General features: G+C 42.5%; 2 protein-coding genes across 20 annotated transcripts in view; both read right to left on the bottom strand.

Annotated features, from left to right (window-relative positions):
- IPO8 (importin 8) overlaps positions 1-7,182 on the bottom strand; it is a 38,568-nt gene extending 31,386 nt beyond the window's left edge. The window contains 3 exon segments of the mRNA XM_035127531.3: positions 812-968; positions 1,323-1,404; positions 6,878-7,182. Coding sequence (XP_034983422.3) covers positions 812-968; positions 1,323-1,404; positions 6,878-6,961 — 323 coding nt within the window. The 5' untranslated portion in view covers positions 6,962-7,182.
- A 2,454-nt stretch (positions 7,183-9,636) lies between these two features.
- The window catches only part of CAPRIN2 (caprin family member 2), a 36,393-nt gene continuing 25,900 nt past the window's right edge, over positions 9,637-20,129 (bottom strand). For 4 of the 19 annotated variants that reach the window (XM_088652264.1, XM_088652269.1, XM_088652271.1 and 1 more), the window contains 7 exons: positions 19,824-19,937; positions 19,168-19,317; positions 17,742-17,925; positions 16,671-16,793; positions 15,373-15,476; positions 13,156-13,219; positions 9,637-10,535 (listed from right to left, as the gene is read on the bottom strand). In XM_088652264.1, coding sequence (XP_088508390.1) covers positions 9,967-10,535; positions 13,156-13,219; positions 15,373-15,476; positions 16,671-16,793; positions 17,742-17,925; positions 19,168-19,317; positions 19,824-19,937 — 1,308 coding nt within the window. In that variant the 3' untranslated portion in view covers positions 9,637-9,966. Of the gene's footprint in view, positions 12,152-13,155; positions 13,220-15,372; positions 15,477-16,670; positions 16,794-17,741; positions 17,926-19,167; positions 19,318-19,823; positions 19,938-20,129 lie in introns of all 19 variants that reach the window. The other 15 variants (XM_088652277.1, XM_088652280.1, XM_088652278.1 and 12 more) reach the window with 10 other exon arrangements.

Genomic DNA, 20,129 nt, shown 5'->3' with positions numbered 1-20,129 from the left:
CACAGCCCATTTCTGGATTCTGCTTTGGTATCAGTCAGGACTGATACACAGGAGGCTGGCCTTATATCAAGCCCAGGCCATTGGTCCATCTAACTCAGTAGTGTCCACACTGAATAGCAGCGGCTCTCCAGTGCTGCAGGCAGGAGTCTTTCCCAGCCTATCTGGATTGAACCTGGATCCTTCTGCATGCAAAGCATGTGCTCTACCAAGGAACTACAGCCTTTCCCTATTACACACTCATGTGGAACAGCTGGCAGGCAGGGTGAGAACAGATCTTGCTTTATCATCTGGACTGGGTCAAAAAAGGATTATAAAGAGTTTTCTTTATCTTCATCTGGGAAACAAAACTTCCTTGGTGTGACAAAGTATATAATATTTTAGCTTTAATTGCCCTTTGTTCATTAGCCTGCCTCTCTGCAATTCTCATTTAGACATTAACATGAAATATCCAAACCATCTTCTTTAGAAACAGCTCCCTGGGAAGCCTCCACTTAAGAATTATTACATAAGTGACTCCAAGTCCTTTAGCTTACTTTCCATTAGCCTTCCTAACCCACCACCTCCTGGAAAACTACAATTTTCAAAAAGAATTAGACAGAGTAAAAACTGATGTAAAGTAGCAGAATCTTCATAATTCATACCTAATGGAAGCATTAGTTCTCCCTGGAACACAATTCAGGGATTTCTGATGCATATCCCCAACATAGCTGCCAAGTTTTCCCTTTTCTCGCGAGGAAGCCTATTCAGCATAAGGGAAAATCCCTTTAAAAAAGGGATAACTTGGCAGCTATGGTCCCCAAGCCTGACATACCTCACTAGGTCTGGAGAACGAATAATTCCTTCCACAATGTTATCCCGAATCTGTTGCCGATCATTTTCATGAATGTTGAATGGAAATATCACTTCTCCAGGTGGTGGCTCTCGGTCTGGCCAGTACTGCGTCACCATGTTCTTCAAGTAAATAGCAGCTGAAGTGGAAGAAGAAAAACATCCCTAAGTCCTAGTGGAAGACTGCTGAATAATAATTATTTTTTTAACCTAAGGTCCGAATGGAGCCCTTATAGAGCCCTTGGGACTCTCCTCACAGGTTCTTTACTGCACCCTCCTTGTTTTGCTGGAACATGTTCTGAACTTTAGGTCTCAGTAGCCAAGGCAAGCAAACCATCAAAGTAAGAAATGGTAGCTGAATTTGGATATGTATGGCTATCAAACCAAATTCTATCTGAATATGAATGGCTATGTATGACTATGTATAACTTCTGGATATGTATGACTATCAAACCAAATTCTAAGCATAACACATAGAAATAATTTCTGCTCACCCGCCTGTCGGACTGGGAATTCCACTTGATCAGAAACTATTATTTGTAGCAGGCTGGGAGCAAAGTTGATGATCTTGTAGGACTGAAATACATAGTTAAAAGTCAATCAAAAAAGTGCCATATATTGTAAAACAAGTTAGCCTGTAGTACTCTCCTTCCTTGGAGGTTTTCTTTTAGCAGAAGTTGGATAGCCATCTGTTATGTATGATCTAGTTGAGATTCCTGCATTGCAGGGGGTTGGACTAGATGACACTAGGAGTCCCTTCCAACTATACAATTCTATGATTCTTTATTGCCATGAATAAGGAAAAGATTATTTCTTTCCAAATCAGATGTTCTCCTGCAAAGTTAAGCAGTTTGAAGTACCGGTTTGAAGGGTGGAGCATATGGTAGACACACTCCAAATGAACAGCTGGTTTAGACACAACAGGTTTTGTTCTGCTCTTGAATCCAGTTGTGGTTTTGACCATTTATTTTTTTAATAAAATTGGAAAATAATAATACTATTTCCACCTCCAAACTATAAGCAACAGCAAAGCTGCTGCTTCTTACAACAGCAAAGCTTCTAATAAAACACTATTACCTTCATAAACAGTTGAGAAGTACGAAGTACATTCAAAGTTTTCCTTTCTATATTAATTTTATGCAACATAGTTTTAAGGTAATTTTCTGTGCTGACTTTTACATACTTTGTTGTGGATCAGGGAATAAATTAAAATAACTGGAAGAAAGAAAAAAGGTGTCAGCACAGTCATTCTGATGGAAGTTTCCAGTTATCACTGGAAAAGGCATTTTCCGATATCACAAAAAATCAACCCAACCAGAGCACTCAGGAAAGTTATTCTGAGTGATTGAGCTTCTAAGTGAAAAAAGACTGCTGGATATGAAATCACACAACATTAAAAGCTTCTATCAATTTCCACAAGTTCCTTAAATGGTTTCTCTCCCTGTCCCTGGTCAACATTCAAAGCTTCCTAGGCTGCTTCATTCATATTTTATTTGAACTTTAGCCACTGGGGCAGGAGAGTAGCTGTATACTGTACTGCCCATATCACTCCTGCATTCACCTAACCCCACCAACTTCCACACTTGAAATATCTTTTATGTGCAGTAGGTGGGTGGCCTTTTGACTTGATATGGCTGACTGGGTTGCCTTCACATCCCCTCTTGGTTCAACCAAGAACCCTCTAGTTTCCCAGACCCTCTATTTTCTGCCAGATTCCACTGCACCAGGCACTGTGCAATAGCACAAGCACAAAGGAAATGCAAGACCAGGTACTGATGGATCAGCACCAGTCACTAATGGAGTACACCCTAAGACATCTGTAGCTGTTGCATTCTTTTGACGGCATTTCACTATACTTAACTCTCCCAAATGGGAACTGCATTAGCATCCCTGCGGCATTGATTTACTAAAATCTGCTAGAAGGTTTCGAAGACCTCATTCAGCAGTTGGCAGCTAAATGTGTCAGCATGTCAAGGACAAAAGTAAAACTGTAACTGATCTGATCCTCTTTAAAAATGAATACCTCCTTTGCTGTTCATCCAGGATGAATGCCACAATATACGTTGGATACTTTTTTTAAAAAAAGAAAGCCTAAATCTGAGTATCAGAAATTAAAGCAAGAGAGAATTATGGATAAAGGGCAGAATTCCATCTGGGTCATTAAGGCTCTCCTTTGGCTTCTTTCAAAACAAGCAGTGAAAATAAGAAGCTGCCTGATATCAGACCATTGGTCCATCTATCTCAATATTGTCCATACTGACTGGCAGCAGCTTTCCAGAGCTTCAGATGAGAGACTTTCCCAGTCCTACCTCCAGATGCCAGGGACTGAACCTGAGGCCTTCTGTATGCAAAGCAATTCCATCTGGCGCTATGGCCCCATAACATTAAAAATAGGTGATGCATAACGATAGAAATAATAATAGAAATAATAATAACTCAGCCCCCCACACACACAATTCAGAAACTTGATATTTGAAGCTTCTGAATCATGCAAATGTGTCCACCTTCCCTGGAACCCCTCCCTCTGCTGAAATTCGGCTAAAAAGAAGCATTCTATTGTAGCAACTAGAATAGGGCATGTGTGGGATGGCCACAACTGTTGTCCAGATTGCAAATGCACCCATCAGGTTGGTGACTCCTGATGTAAGAGCTGTCAGTTGCTGGCAGTTCTTTCATGACCCTTCTGCAATGAAGGCCAAAGGTAACATATACTTCAAACAACATCATGTAGAAAATAGCATTCTGCTCTTCTTCTTTTTAAGAAAAAGTATGGAACCAAACAAGAGCTAGGAAATTACCGTATTTTTCCGTGTACAAGACTAGGTTTTTTAACCAAAAAATTTGGTTTAAAATTGGGGCTCGTCTTATACACGGGTAGTGCTGAGAGATGTTTTCTTAATTCGGAGTCCCCAAAAATAGGGGGTGTCTTATACATGGGGGCATCTTATACACAGAAAAATACGGTAAGCTTTCATTGACACCATCCCCATCCGACCATTTTTACCTTCATTTCCATTGTCAGAATCACAACCAAATGAACATGTTATGTGTATTTATATGCAGCAACTGAAAACTTTTAGGGCTGGCTTGGATGTAGAGATGTGCCGGGGGATTGCAGTCTGTATGCCCTGTCAAAGTTGACTTGAGTAATATACTGCTTTGTGTTGATATCTTTTTACATTATGAAAATTACAAATAAAGCTTTGTACGAATAAAACTACAAGTTGGCGTTCTTACGAGTTCCTGGATCTTTTTTATCTAAAGTAGATATGTATACGAGCAGCCAAGAATTCTTGGATCACGGGAAGCATGTTGATTCCAAGCAGAAGTTCAACAACTTTCTGCTCTCTCTCAGGTATCATAGCTTTGATGTTTTTTGACATGACTCTTTTTGAACAATCCAGTTACCACAGAATCTTGCCATTGACTTGTGAATGATTTGGGATCTTCTATCCTAATCTAATGCAACTGCCACTCATGTGGTTTTTCAGCAGTAGTTTTGATCATTAAAGGACTGTGATCTAACCTTCAATGTACACATATAATGATTCCATAAAGTGAGGCATTTTATTTGTGCAACCTTGGTAGGTAGCTGTGTTGGTCTGCCATAGTCGAAACAAAATAAAAAAATTCCTTCCAGTAGCACCTTAGAGACCAACTGAGTTTGTCATTGGTATGAGCTTTCATATGCATGCACACTTCTTCAGACACACTGAAACAATTTTTTGAATTTTATTTTTACATACTGTACAAAGCAATCCTATACATGCCTACTCAGAAGGAAGTCCCACTGAGTTCAGTGGAGCTTGCAGCAGAAGTTTACCACTCGCTAATTTGTAATTAATTTGGCAACCTTTAAAAAAGTTGGAAAAGTTCACAATCTAGTTTCAAAATATTAAAATTCCAAAGTGATGGTGATGAAAAAGTCAATTTGTCAAAAATTCGCTACACTGAAGAATCATAGGAACTACCATAGGTTGTAGCATGAATTTGGCCATTATTTTCTATTTTAAATTTAGAAATGTTTAACAAATCCCTAGGGAGGGATCACCATGAAGGAATTTCACCATACAAAAAATGGTTAAGATGGTTTTTAAAAGTTGTGAAATTAAAAGCCACAAGTCTAAGACCTGTAGAGCACCTGCAATACCAACCATGGAGCCCAAAATTCCAAAACCTGTTGTCAACCTTCAAAACTTGGTGTCTGTTTAAAAGCCAAACAAAAGTGAACAGAACTTTCAGTGAGGTTGCCATGTCAGTCTGTTACAGCAAACACACACACACACACACACACACTCTTCTCTTAAAACAGCAGCGTTTTCTGCCCCCCTGTAGATTGACATATCTTTAAAGTCCAAACTAGACTTGTATCTAAAGTAAAGGTAAAGGGACCCCTGACCATTAGGTCCAGTCGTGACCGACTCTGGGGTTGCCCACTCATCTCACATTATTGGTCGAGGGAGCCGGCGTACAGCTTCCAGCTCATGTGGCCAGCATGACTAAGTCGCTTCTGGCGAACCAGAGCAGCGCACGGAAACGCCATTTACCTTCCCGCTGTAGCGGTACCTATTTATCTACTTGCACTTTGATGTACTTTCAAACTGCTAGGAACTGCTAAGAACTAGCCTAATAGCCATAGGTGACATGCAGGCAAGTGAAAGGCTAGCTGAAGACAGATGAAGTATCTTGTCCCTTCTTTTCTTTTTCTCTTCTTTTTAGATGTATTATATTAATTTTTTTCAAAGGCACAAATAAACACCACCATAGTATTTACAGGTTTCACATCTGGTGTTCTACTGGGAAACCATTTTGGATACAGGTGGTCATAGAATACGCCCAGCACAGAAACCAAGCATGTTGCCATAGGGAAGCCCCCTTGTACAAACCCAGCATAGCAACTTGGGCTGCATACACCCCATTTAAAGCACATGCAAAGCACACTGCTTTCCCCTAAAGAATCATTGGAACTGTAGCTTACACAGCTATAATTCCCAGCACACTTAAACTACAGTTTACAGGGGAGGATGTGCTTTAAATGTATGGCTTGTACATGGTCATAGTATAGGGCTGCTGCAGCAGGAAGAGAGCTCTCCCTCCCTCAAGCAAGTAAACGTCTTTTGCAGGCAAGCAAACTCTGCGGGATTATTTACAAGGCCTGTGGTAAGCTTCCCAAGGTTAGAGATCACTCATTAGATTTGTGTGGGCTCCAGTCCCTGAAAACATGCACAGTAGTAAATCTGGAAGTCGGCAAAGTGCCTCTTCCCGCTCCCACAGGCTCCTTTCTGGACAGAGTCCTCTGGTGCTGAAAAGACCGAAGGGTGCTTCACTGGGAGGAGGGCTCAGCTTTTGTGGCTGAGAGAGACCACCCGAGGTCCTGGCTGGGTGAAACCTGGGTTCAAATCCCGCTCTCAACCCATGAAAGCTGGGTGTGCCTAAACCTCTCTTTGCCTAAACAACCTCACAGGATGGCTGAGAGGCAGGAGCGCCAGCTTGGGTGCCTGGGGCCATGGGTGCCACGCATCGTGCATGGCCCTGGCGCCGGGATTTGTGGGTGCCCGGCCCCTTCATGGGGAATTTTGTGGGTTCTTGAGCCCCCAGGGATCCGGCACCTATACTGTGAGGGATAAAACACGGGGAAAGCGCACCTCGGGAGGAGGAGAGGCGGGACAGGAATGTAGGCGAATAGCCGTGTGAATCCGTTAGGCTATTTCTGGGTGGGGAGGTGAGCGCTGCGTGGCTAAGGTGCAGTGACAGGATTATCCTAGGAGATGGAAAGAGCGCGCCAACCATGGCGAGCATAGCTGCCAAGTTTTCCCTTTTCTCGCGAGGAAGCCTATTCAGCATAAGGGAAAATCCCTTAAAACAGGGATAACTTGGCAGCTATGATGGCGAGGCAAGAGGGGAAGAGGAGGCGGTGAGGGAGGCCACCCCCTGAGGGGAAAACGAAGCCCCGTCCTCCGCCGAGGCCTCGCGGGATCCCCGAAGTGCCTCCGCCGCGACCCCCTGGGCGGGTGGGCGGAGAAGGGGGCCGGAGGCTGCGCTCTCTCACCTGGTTCAGCTCGCTCTCGGCCGCGAGGCGCAGCTTAGGGTCGATGGTGCCCTTGAGCGCCTGGATGATCCGGTTGGGATCCATGTCTCTCCGATGGCGGCGGGGGGACGGGGGGAGAAAGACAGGCGCCTCAGAGAGAAGGGCCGCCGCCGCCGCACACAATTCCCAGCTAGCCTCTCCCCCTTCGCCACACGGGAGCCATTCACCGGTTTACGACAGCGCGGCTGTCGCGAAGGAGAAGGTGCTTTCCACTTCCCTGACTCTCTCGCGGTGCCCGAATGGCAGGCGCCATGTTGTTGTACGGAAATGAAACACACATTGCGAAGCCGAGAAATAGAGGGAGGGCAGCTAGAGCAGCCGCTCCCGCCCTCCCGCTGCTGTGGCCTTTTTAAAGATGGGGGCGGCCATGGTTTGTTACGGAGAGCATCCGCTGTAGTTGGAGCAAACGGGGGCTTCTCTCCTTCCTTTCCCTTGTTGGCTTCCAGCTGATTAGGGAAAGCAAGGAGGCCGACGCTACTATAGGGCCTATTGCTGGGACTTCGCTGGAGGATCCATTCGCCCGGCAGGTTGTGGCGCTTCAGCTTTCCGAAAGTGTCTCTCCTGCTGGACAGGGGAGTGGCGCGCAGCCCCTCCAAGCTGCTTTGGGCTGCGATTCCCTCAGTCCCAGGCTAAAATCGGCAGAGGCCTTTCCTTACTTTTGGGTACTAGAGGGAGCAAGCTGGTCCTCACAGGTTGAACTTGGCGTGGGTTTTAAAGGTGTGTGACAAGAGAGACCACACGCGCTAAGTGGATGCTCAAAAAGGCGAAGGCTCTTACGTGAGTGCTTAGGGATTCCTCCCAGCGTTTCGCTTTTCTGCCGCCCCGCTGGGGTTTGGGCAATGCCTGCCCAGCCACCCTCCCAAAAACAAAAGCTGCAACTTGCAGCTTATGTCATACTCCATTCTATGATCTTCAGAGTTGCGAGCAGCTTTGAGGGGGAAACCGCCCTGAGACCTCCGGGTACGGGGCGGTATATAAATTCTAATAATAATAATAGGTAGCTTACAAATACTGAGGGTGGGGGAGGTAATCAGTCCATGTTATCTTACAAAGTAATATAGATGCATTAGGCTGCTATAGTAAATTTTAAAAGTTATAACTAGCACCTTAATTTGTTGGTTTCCAAAGTTGTACAAGCCTGCTTTTTACCCAGAATAAAGTATTTTTTTTTTGCTACAGACTGTGGGGGGGAAACGTGATGCTACTGCTTGTTTGGTCTGACCCGCCAAACATTTAAAGGGGTGTATACACAGCCACACCCATTGTCCCCCACCCCACCCCAAAACCTTGGGAACTGTATCCCCTCACATAGCTACAGGATTCTTTGTGATAAAATGTACTTCTAAATATATTGTGTGTATGCCGAGTACTAGAACAGTGGTCCAGAAGTCCACCTAGAAATCTTGTACTCATCACAATATTGACACGCATTTAGATAATCTGCTCACATTTATGCTGGCAAGAGAAACCCTCTGCTTGTTGTATGTATGAATAAGGAGCATATACACTTTGAGTGGCAGGTAAGGATTTCTTAACTGTATATGAAGCAGTCCCCAGCAGCTTTGGTGACAGTGCAAGCATAGCATAGTCCATTTCAGGTCCAGGAGTTCACATAGTGCTGTATGTTTGAGCCAATTAATCATAGAATTGTAGAGATGGAAGGAATCCCAATACTGGCATATCCAGCTCTTGCTGTTGAAAACAGTATTCTTGCTAACATGTCAGATGCAATTAAGTGCTAACAGCAGCTCTTAATTTTAACAAGTGTTTCAGCAAAGGATCAAAGACAATTACCCCGTACTACAGAGCCCCATACATCCATGTGTGCAAAAACTAGTCAATGTATACATTGAGCTGAGGAACTAGCAATTAGTTAAATAGCAGCAAGAAAAAATGAGAATTGGTTTAGAGCAGGCATCCCCAAACTTCGGCCCTTCAGATGTTTTGGACTACATTTCCCATCTTCCCCGACCACAGGTCCTGTTAGCTAGGGATCATGGGAGTTGTAGGCCAAAAATCTGGCGGGCTGCAGTTTGGGGATGCCTGGTTTAGATTGTTGCCCCAGATATAGAAGGACTTTTTCCAAGTAGCAGCACTGGTAGGTATCAAGGAGGCAGCATTATCAATAGGACAAGGAACTGCCAGAAAACAACCAGGACTGGTAAAATGTCACTTGAAATATTTTTAAGATTACATTTACTATTATATTTCCCAGTAGATGTGGAGTTCTCCCACATACACTGCAAGAAAGAATGACAATAACTTTGAAGCTTACCCATGCCTTACATTCACATAAGCACAAGCTGGCTACAGCTGTAAAAACTCTATAAAGTAATGGGGAAAGGTAACTTTGAAAGTCATCTCCCAACTTCTTGCTTTGGGTTGTATTCAACCAATTTCTACTTAGAGCTGACCCTTTTAAATTAATGGACCCAGTTCAGTCAAGGGCATTCATTTCAATGGGTCTACTCCAAGTCTTAGATTGCCTATTTTTATAAGGAAAAGCAAGAACATATGAAGCTGCCTTATACCGAGTTGGACCCTTGACTGGTCATCTAGCTTTATAAGTCTACTTTGCCAAGCAGCAGCCGCATCCTTTTAGGTGGGAGTTATGAGGACTGAGTGGGATCTCCTGCATGCAACGCATATACTCTACCATAGAAAGTGGCCCCTTATAAATAAAGGAGATCATGTGCACCCAGCAGTACAGACACTGGTACTAAGGCATATTTTTTTATTGAGGCACAAGGCATTGTGAATAGCCTAGACTTGAGGCAAATTTTGAGCAGTGTAGTAAGCTGATAATTACAGTTCAGGGAGAAATGCAAACATACATTCACAGCTTTACTATCAAGACTACGTCAAAACTGATAAAGTGCCACATCTGTGCTGACCCAACACCATCTCATAGGAAAACAGTTCACCATATCCCATTTCAGAATTATGTGGGTAGGTTTTAAGCAGTTAATGTGCTGTGCAAAATGAGTCTTCCCAGTTTTCACCGTCCTTCACCAAATTGTTTAGAGCAGATCTATTGTAAACATCAGTATTCAGTCTTGATACAGTACAAATCCTGAGAATGTAGAGTACTTCCAACTACTTCCATAAATAGCTCCTCTATGAAGGCGTAACCAAATCTGGTCTCCCTGAAAAAGCTGGAGGACTGCATGATTACTAGCAGTCTCGTGATCTGGAGCACCATCATTGGCATATGCAGATACTAGAATCTCTTCATTTTTCATCAAGTTCACATACAGCGGAACATTCACAGCCAACTTCAGCATATTGAAGAAGAACACATAAGTACCATTCACAGGACAACTAAACCTACCAAGATGGATATTAAAGGCTTCGCCAAGATTGTGTAACAGTAAGTCAAATGTAATAGGTTGGTCTAGAGTTCCAGGAGTAAAGTTGGAAGTTCTAGTAGCCGAAAAGGCAACTCTGATTTGCTGTGGGAAGGCACAGATGTGCACAGGTACAAAGGTGGTTGCTTGGCTCGTCACTGGCATATCAACAGGAGTAATGCTGCGTGAGTCACCCTGCCCAGAGTCCCCACTGTCAAAAGTCTCACTGTCACGTTCTGGGCTGCTCACCTGAGAAGAATCGCTCCATCCTGCTGTTGAAGATTATGAGCAATGGTTAGTTCGGAAGTGACCTTAAATTCAGTATTTCTAGCACTTGTTTGTTCAAGCTTGCATGTTTCAAGCAGTCATTAAAAAGACCTTGTGTATTAGTGACTAGACAGATCCCAGTTAGACTTGCATCTAGTTCTCACAAGTTTTTAATCATTTTCTTCAAAGTGAGTGTGGAGATGGATACAATGTTAGAGAGGCGTGGGTGTTGGTTTCTCGGCTGCAAAGCAACTCCAGCTTCACTCAACCAACAAATATATTGAGTGTGTTCCTCGTGCTGCTGCAAGCCAGCTATTCTTTGGTTGCTGTGCTTTATTCATTCGCCCCACCCCATGCTTATCTGCTCCAGTATTTGTTCAGTATTTAAAAAATCTTCTCCACAAATGGCAAGATAGCCTCCAAAATGCACAGTGGCTCCCTGACTGACAACAGTTGGTGCTGTGCTCTGAAAAAAGCAGAGCTGCTTCATGGCAAACACAAGGGCCAGTCAATCAGCACTGTGCAAGTCCAGATTTCCTCTTAACTCAAACAGGTTTCCCACCTCCCCACTCTGAAAACTGAATGTGTGTGTCAGATATGTAACAAGTGCACTTCCACAGCAAGCTTAGCGTTGAAATGATTCAAGCTTCTCTTCGCCCAGAAAGAGTAGCAGAGGTTAAGATGATAATGCAATAGTTCTACTATTATCTGAATCATGGCACATTGTGTCTTGTAGGATATTTACTAGTTTGTTTAGCTTGAGTTCCAGAATTACGTTTCTCATAATGCCCTTTACTTAAGACTGGATTTCCATTACTTCAACCAGAGTAGTAGTTGAGACAGCAGACCTACAGTGGTTCGGGGAGGGCATGGTGGAGCTGCTACTTTCCAAATCTTGCTGAACTAACACCAACCATGGCAGAAGATGGCTATGGTTTGTCTCTTTCAGTCTAAGTTTATTAATTTCCCCTTCCAATGGGAGTGCACATAATTTCAGCAGCTCCAGAGCTGGTGTAGGGAGGGAGGGCTCTGAATTCAAAACCTCCAACACACACCTCTCTCTCCATACCACCACTGTTGTCAGAGCAACAACAGCAGAAAGCTCTGCTACTCTCTGCTTGTGGAGAGGGAGGTCCATAATATCCTATGGTTTTGAGATGGCTTCCCAGGGATCATAGGATTGCACTCTAAAGAGGGAGAGCTCCATTGGACCCAGCGTGACTTCTAAGCATCCATATGACTGCACTGTCAGAAATGTTTATGGTGAATAAGCAGTGGCTACATGCTCACCTTGGAAATCAAGACAAATACTTAAATATCTAGTTAACAGAAAACACATTTTGGAGGGTGCAATATTCTTACTACCAAAAAAGGACGTATCTTAAAAATGTGTGTTTATTTAGTATAGAAAACCAAGTTACCAATATCAACTGAACTGTTAATCAACACTAACTGAACTGATGCATCCTCGTGGCCACAAGACTGCTTTCAGACTCTGCTTCCTTCCCATTTCTCTCAGTTTTCCTCAATTCCCTTCTTCTGAAGTATTCTCTAACACGAGTTCTACCTCGAGCTCTACCTGATGAGCAATTCTCTTCCTGTCTGTTTTCTTGCCTGTAACCTAAAATACAGAAGCTTTAAGGATTTTATAAACTCTGCACCAAGCTGCTAATGTGGCTAATGTGATAAGCTGAACAAACCATTAGGCCCACTTTAAATCACCTGTGTATAAAGTGGGCTTACTACTGGCTTGAGATGATAGTTACAGTGAAATGGTTGCTCTGAACTGTTTATTTAAGCTAGTATTGGATTCTCTCGAGCAGGGGTTGTCAACCTGGTGCCTACCACCCACTAGTGGGCGTCTCAGGATTCTAAGTGGGTAGTAGAGGGTTCTATGGAAGCTGAATCCTCCTTCCATCGAGCACTGGTGGGCGGTAAGGAAATTTTACCATCAAGATGCATTAGTTGGCGGTAGGTATAAAAAGGCTGACTATCCCTGCTCTAGAGAATATTTTCTAGTCCGTTTTTGCTCATATGATTCTGAGGTATGGAGAAGGAAGAGCGGGAACACTGCCTTTCCATAAAGTTTCCTTTACAGATGAACAGGACACCCAGTGATGGGCAACTCGCCATCCACCAGAGAAGGCAGAGGGAGATTTCCCATGGTGAAAGTCACAGCTGAGAAAACCTTTCACAGTTAAAAGCCAAGTATTAAATAAAAATGCAGCAAGAACAAATCCCAGCATCTGCTAGAAAGCCAGGATATTTGACCGATCCTCCTTGCTTTGGCAAATGATTGAAGAGATGAGACATGATCATCTCTCCTCCATCAAGAAGAGCAGGCTAAGAACTCAACTGAAATGACTACCTCCCCTTCCCCATCATCAATTTTTAATAGCTCTACAAATCATGTTCCTGGGCCAGAAAGAATTAGATTCCTTTTGTGAGCAGAAATGGAGCACATATGTTGCATAAGACAGTTGATTCCAGCCAAAAAACATATGCGGTGAAAGCACATCTGATTATCCAATCACTATTGTATGCAGCCCAATGTTGTTTTATTTCAGATATTACATAATATCTAGGACAGAACTGCATTTCAAGCAATGCTTGAAGAAAACTTACCTCTTGAGGTTGCCCGGCCACTACTAATACCACCTCGCTTATAGTTCTGCTGGTAATTCAAATCCTAGGACACAAATATTTGTTCCTGTTTAGTTAAGCACCTCCAGACAATATTTACAGCCATATAACATCTACTTTTTGGGAAAGGGGAGGGAGAAAAGAAAATTGCTACACAATGTACCTCGGTTTTTGAACGTAATTTGTTCCAGAAGACTGTTCGACTTCCGAAACGTTCAAAAACTAAAGCATTTACTTCAGTAAAACTCAATATGGAAGCTGTGTGGCATGTTCGACTTCCAAAAAGCATGCGAAAACCGAAGCAGTTACTTTTGGGTTTTCGGCGTTCGAAAACCGAAACGTTTGTCCGAGACATTTAAAAACCGAGGTACCACTGTACCTGCACTGAAGTTTATTGCTGCTTAGTGGACATCAGAAGTAGTTAGTCCAACATATTAAATTTCTACCAGCATCAACAGGATGCATATTAAGCACTTTTAAATTAGAATGTTGGTACAGTACATGCCATGAATGTTACTTCTTATTGGGTGTGGGAGGTGTCCAAGTGGGTTATGATTCCACCTATTGCTCAGAAGAAAGGAAACATGATCAGGTTTTCCCCCTTTCTCTACTGGTGTGGTTCTGTTCCAAGGCAGAGGTGATGCCGAAACAACTTAGTAAATATGAGAGAGAGAGCGCAAGAGACAGAGCGTGCACTGAAGAAGAGGAGGAAAAGAATAAAGCAGTGTGGCCTGGACCTACTGATTTCCAAAGCTGAACTCTCAAGAAAAAAAGGATAGCTAGAAGGTAAAAAAAAAAAAATATTCTGAAGCATGTATGTCCAGCTTGCAGTAGTGTATGAAATGTGGCCTAGGTAACATGGCAAATCTGGTGCATTTATAGACAAGGCTGCCAATGTGTAGTGTGTCATTGTGTTGGCAGGTGTAATGACTCATAGAATACAGAATGCAAGTCCTTATCCACTAGGATTGAATTAAAGCCTTTCCCCTACTGTAGTTAGGCAGAAGGACATAAGATACTGTTTTGTGTAAAGGCAAGTGTGTGGGAATGTTGATCTTGAGGACCCAGACATTCAGCTTCTGCCAGGCCCACTCAGAGAGGTGAGATGGTTTAAGGGTTGGATGTGGAGAACTGGTTACTGTGCTCCATAGAAAGACAAGCTGCCCTTAGGACTGAAGGTCAGGTCAGTCCAGAATATTGCATATTGGAAAACACACTGGTGGTCATTGCTGGCAACAGCACTGAGTTCCAAGATTCTCCACACTGTTGTGATGGCCATGAGAAAAAGCACACTAATTGACTGACTAGGGGAGCTCAAAAGGCAGTTTTTATAGTGTATTGATGCCCTTGTGGAGACTCCAGGTGGGGAAACCAGTGGTCTCAGGTATATGTTTTAGTGTGGTGTGACTGCATGACACTTTGATGCACACCTGAACTATGCATCTCCATCCTTTGGGAGGATAGCTCCACTCAGGAGCAGTGCTCCAGGGGCACCCACTCTTGAGTAGTATTGGGAGAGGACTGCTGGAGAAAGAGAATATGATCAAATCTTTCCTGCCTTCAAAGCAGTAGGAGGGGTCATAATCCACTTGGACACCTCTCATGGCCAACCCTTGCTCCAGTATCACTGCAGCTGACAATGTGCTTTATTAAATTGATATGAGTGTATATTCCTTGAAAGTGGAGCAAGTTGTAATACTGTTGCAGCTATCTATCAGCACACTGGGAATTCTGAGAAAGATAGCTCCATGACACACACATTAACCCAGGCATGGCCAAACTTGGCCCTCCAGCTGTTTTGGGACTACAATTCCCATCATCCCTGACCACTAGTCCTGTTAGCTAGGGATTTTGGGAGTTGTAGTCCCAAAACAGCTGGAGGGCCAAGTTTGGCCATGTCTGCATTAACCCAATAAACTTGAGACATATAAACGTATGTCATGTTCTCAGAGTTAGGATGGGAAGCATGAACACTGAATATATTCAGCCCTTTCTAGATGGCATTTCAATTAAAATTAGTCCCTACTAAATGATACATTACAATACTCCACTCAATCTGATAAGTCAAATTTGCAAAGCACCATTAACCTGACTATGTGCAAATAAGTACTTGATCTTTATTCCTGAGTAGGATCCAGGACACCACCACCAAGGGTCATGTATACTTTTGCAAAGCCAAAAATCTTCCAAAATAATTACCCTGTGAGGATACTGCACTGAAGGATAATCTCTACCAGGAAGATGCATTTGGCTATAAAGGCCATTAGGAACAGAAGCCGATCCCCTGTAAACTTCAAAACCTGCTGAACAAAATATGAAATCATTTGCTTTAAGAACTAGAATGATTTGACAGATTGATCTCCCTGTCACCCAGTAACGCATTGGAGAACTCTGATAGTTCCCTCCTATGGGCAGGTCAAATACCCAATATGTTGCTGAGTACTGAGAGGTTCTGACTCTTGCAACATAACTTTGTTTTATGGGTAAAGAGTAACCAGGAGGTTTATCCAATAATTACAGTGTTAGAGAACTCTTCCTGTGTTAAAAAATTAAGGAGTTTATGACTCACTTTGGCAGCCAGCATTTTCAGGCAAAGGAGCAATGCTCAGTAACTATGTATCTGACTTCAGTTTGAGCACATGCTTACAACCAAAGTTATTTAGGGTCATTAACACTTAAATTGATATTCACCTAGTTTGCAATACCAAATAGCATCCAGGAATTACCACCAACCAAATACATGAGTTTTTCTTGTTGAGGTCAAAATCCAACTAGATATGGACAGCAAATGCTACATTTGATCTTTTGGCTTCTTTCTTTTCACATGCTACTACTATTTGGTGAAAGTCACTTAAAAAAACAAGACTAACATTGTGGTTGATATGTACGGAGTTATATAGTTACATATGCAATAAACAATTCTACTCAAAAAAATAAAATTCTTGTTTAAAAAAACAGCTTGAAAAACAAGCCCCTGCTTTTGCTTAAAGTAATGGATCAACTTCATAGATATCTTATTTAGGCACTTGAAAGTTGCCTGTTGAGTGCCTGCCTTTTCAACCTTAAGCTATCAGGCAGCTTACAACAGAGCACCACAAAAGGGTTTGATGCACAGCTGCACAGGCAGATGGCTGCACATGAAATGGGACTTCCCTCCTTGTGCATGGTGCGCTTACCAATTTTAGCATTTGACTCCATTCTATCCTCCGCCTCTGTGCTGCAGCCACACTTTAATGAAAGGTCCCAACTTAGTGACTTCAGGGAACACGGCATTACAGCAGAGACTGGGAAACCCTGTTGTTCAAGCAACCAACTTTGATCCAACCCATTATGTCTTACTACTAAAAAACAACAACCATGAGCAAATAAAGTTTTAAAGTTCAGCGGTTTGAATGTTCCCCTTTACTAAGAGGTTTTTTGTATTGGCCAACTTTATTTTACTTGTCCAATGTTAAGATATATCCATTGGAAAGTATTTCCACAGAAACCATACATACCTTTATAGCCACCAGGAGAGCGATATGAATTGGTTGCTGACCTTGCACCTCGAAGGGTGCCTCTGACTGATCCACGGCTTGTGACAAAAGGTTGAGGTGGTCTAGGGAAAGTGGTCGTCTGTGCTGCATAAAAGGCGAGACTACCATTGCTTACAGGAACAGCTCCCTCAACCAGGTACTTTAAAAATAGCCTTATAATTTTCTGCCTAAAAGCAGGAGTTTCCCTTATTGCTTTGCCCAACCTTTAGCAGCTAAAGACTTTCAAGATAGTTTGCAAGTCTTTACTTTGAACGGTTAGAATCATCTCCCCTATTACTGCCCGTTACAGTTAACCAAACCACTTCTAGAGCTTTAACAAACTAAAGTTTTACAGATAAGTTATCCACCTGCCTCCTTGAAAATCTAATCATGTTTATCATAACAAGTAGTTAATGCAGTTATTTCCAACAATACTTTACTTCATCAAAGGCTGTCACATCAATAATTGCAGTAGAAAACATAAGTAGCCAAAGTTAAAAAAAAAGAGCAACAAAAGTTGAAAGCTTAAGAAAATATTCACGTGGCCCAGGAAGATTTAAGGATCTAAGATTGCTGCTGAATCAGGTCAAAGGCCCTTTTGGTTCAACATTGTTCTCACAGTGGCCAACTAGATGCCTACCTATTGTCCTAGCAGGGCATGTGAATAATAGTGCTCTCTCCACCTGAGATTTCCAGCAACTACTCTGGTATTCAGAGGCATGCTATGACACTGGGGGCAGGACACAACCATTCTGGCTATTGACTATTTATAGCTTTATCCTCCGTAGGGTATTGTTAAAGAAACAGTCCCGGCCAGCACAGTACACTTTTTTCACTACGTGTCAGATAAGATCATGTTTCCTTGGAGATGGGCAGTTGGATACTGCTAAGTCATCACTCTTCAGTCTTTTTCTACTTCTGCTTTTATAGCCACTAGCAGAGTGCCTTGAAATCATTTGGCTTAAATATTGTAAGGCACCCCCATTGCTGAGGAATCAATCAAGTTGTACTCTGATGTCCCCATTACCATTCTTGCACTGAGGTTTTCCTTACCATTTGGCAAACCATCTTGAGAAAAAGCAGTTTGTTCAACATTTTGAGTAGACTGTGGTTTACACTGGGGTGGAGTCTGTGTACTTGCTGTACAAAAATTCTGATTATATCCTGTAGGATGCAAAGAGTTCTCTTTTATATCCCTCTCCCTGCGAGGTGGTAAAGGTGCATTCACTTTGAACACCTGCAACACAACACACAATTATGCAAAAAAGGGCTATTTTTACAGTGTTTCTATAGGCCACATGCAGTATCAAGTCTGCCCCATCTTGTGCTGTGTAGTCTACGCAGAGTAGAAATTTAAGTATTTTCCATTTACGCTGGAGTGGGAAGTCTGGTGCCATGGCCATTATCACATTCTACCAGGAATTTGCAGTTAATTTCAACTAAGTATTAAGACTGGTACTCCTTATTCACGGGGGTTCTAGTCTCAAAGCTGCAGAACTTCAAGTAGGAACTGTAAAACAGTAATTGTATTATTATTTATTTTAAATGTGTTTTTATTAAAGATTTTCTTGGTTTACAAAAGTATGTGCAATGTCTCTTTTTTTCAAGTAACCTTTTTTACAAATCAGTTTCATTAATATTGTGGCCAGGGACAAAGCCAGTCTGGCCTGGCGCTATTAACTAGTGTAGGAAGATTTTTAGGCAGTTGGCCAAGATTGATGTGAATATTTTGTAGTCTTGGTTTATTAATGAGATTGGGCAGTATGATTCTACTTTGAGGCTGTCTTTCAGTAGTTTTGGGATGGAGACTATTTTGGAGTGGGTCCAGGTTTTGGGGATGGGCCCCCTTTTATGATGTCATGGAATAGGCGAGTCATGTAGGACATCAGGTGTTCTTTGTTTTTCCTATAGAATTCTGCTGTGAAGCCGTCTAGGTATGGGGCTTTGTGTGGTTTCAGGTTTTTGAGGACCATGTCTATTTCCTCTGGAGTGATAGGACTGTCCATGAATTCCTGTTCCTCGTCAGTTAAGGTAGGCATGGTCAGTCCTGCTAGGAATTTTCTGATTTCCTTCTCAGGTTGGTTATGGGAGGTGTAAAGGTTGGAGTAGAATTCTGCAAATTATGATGTTATGCCTTTGGGGGAGAATGTTATGTTGCCATCTTTTTTGGTGATGCAGTGTATTCTCGTTTTGAGTGCTTTAAGCAATTGTACTATTAGGTCTAAATGCAGCTGTAAGCATGCAAAAAAATAAAGGGATCCCTTCAGGGAATGCTTCTATTGTAAACTTGTAGTAAATACATCTGCATCTGCTTTAAAAAAAATAGTTCCTACTAAACACGTATCCTCTATGTTCGCTTGCATATTATACAGGGTGCTCTGCTGTTTCTGAGGAGACCCTGGATTTAGCACCTCCTCGTTTATGTCTAGATTTTGCCCTCCCATCTAATTACATTCACCTAGACAGCCAACGTACTTACAATCTGCACAGCCTGAAAGGGAGGTGCTTTCATGCTAACGCTACTACTTGGGGAAGGAGACTGGAAACCCTTCCCTTGGGGTACTGGTGACATGGTAGCTCTTGATGGAGTCAATGATGTCTGTGATTCACTTGAAAGAGCAATAGGAACCTTGAAGGAAAAAATAGTAATATTCTATTGTTATGCCAATGGGAAAGCCATTTACACTGTTAAACCCTATGCTGTCAAAACACCAGCAGTTTCAGCAAGCCAATGGTAGGACATATCAAAGAACAGAATAGCTTCTACTTCATTTGCTCTTGCTGTGCATTTGGGATTTCCATTGTCTCTGCTGACTATGTCAAACATGTTTGAACTAGATGTGTTTCCACTTCAAACATTTACATACAGTACAGAAGTTTAACATGATGGAGATCCTTATGGCACTGAACTCTCATTTTAAAACTTACTAGTTTTCCTTTTCAGATGATCAACATTATATAACAAAAGGATAGCAAACATGGTCCCCTCCAGTTGTTGTTGGACTACAACTCCCATCATCCTTGACCACCCATGCCAGCTGGGGACAACATATCAAGGGAACAATATTTACCACTCCTGCAATAACGGCACACTTTTTTTATCAGTCAAATTCTTACAGTATGTGTCGAACTCACCTGAGAAATTTCAGATTTTTGAGGCATTAATACTTCAGAAATCTCTTGGCTTATCTGATACAAGGACTGAGGTGGACTGAAGTTCTCAGACTCTTGAGAATTTGTAACAGGTGTCTAGAGACACAACCAGATAGTTATTAGTTACTTAAAATGGAAATAAATGCTTGCAAGAAAGCGTGTCCAGATTACACATGGTATTTTGGAAGATGCTGGGAATCAATTATTAAAGAAAGTATATCCTCTTACTACATGCCTAGAATATCAATATTGAAGTTTGGGAAACTCTGAAATGAATCCAAGGCTGCA

Source organism: Zootoca vivipara, chromosome 9 (genome assembly GCF_965207765.1).
Source record: "Zootoca vivipara chromosome 9, rZooViv2.hap1.1, whole genome shotgun sequence".
NCBI classification, from domain to species: Eukaryota; Metazoa; Chordata; class Lepidosauria; order Squamata; family Lacertidae; genus Zootoca; species Zootoca vivipara.
The sequence above is the reverse complement of the archived record's forward strand: the minus strand, read 5'-3'. Positions and strand labels throughout refer to the sequence as shown.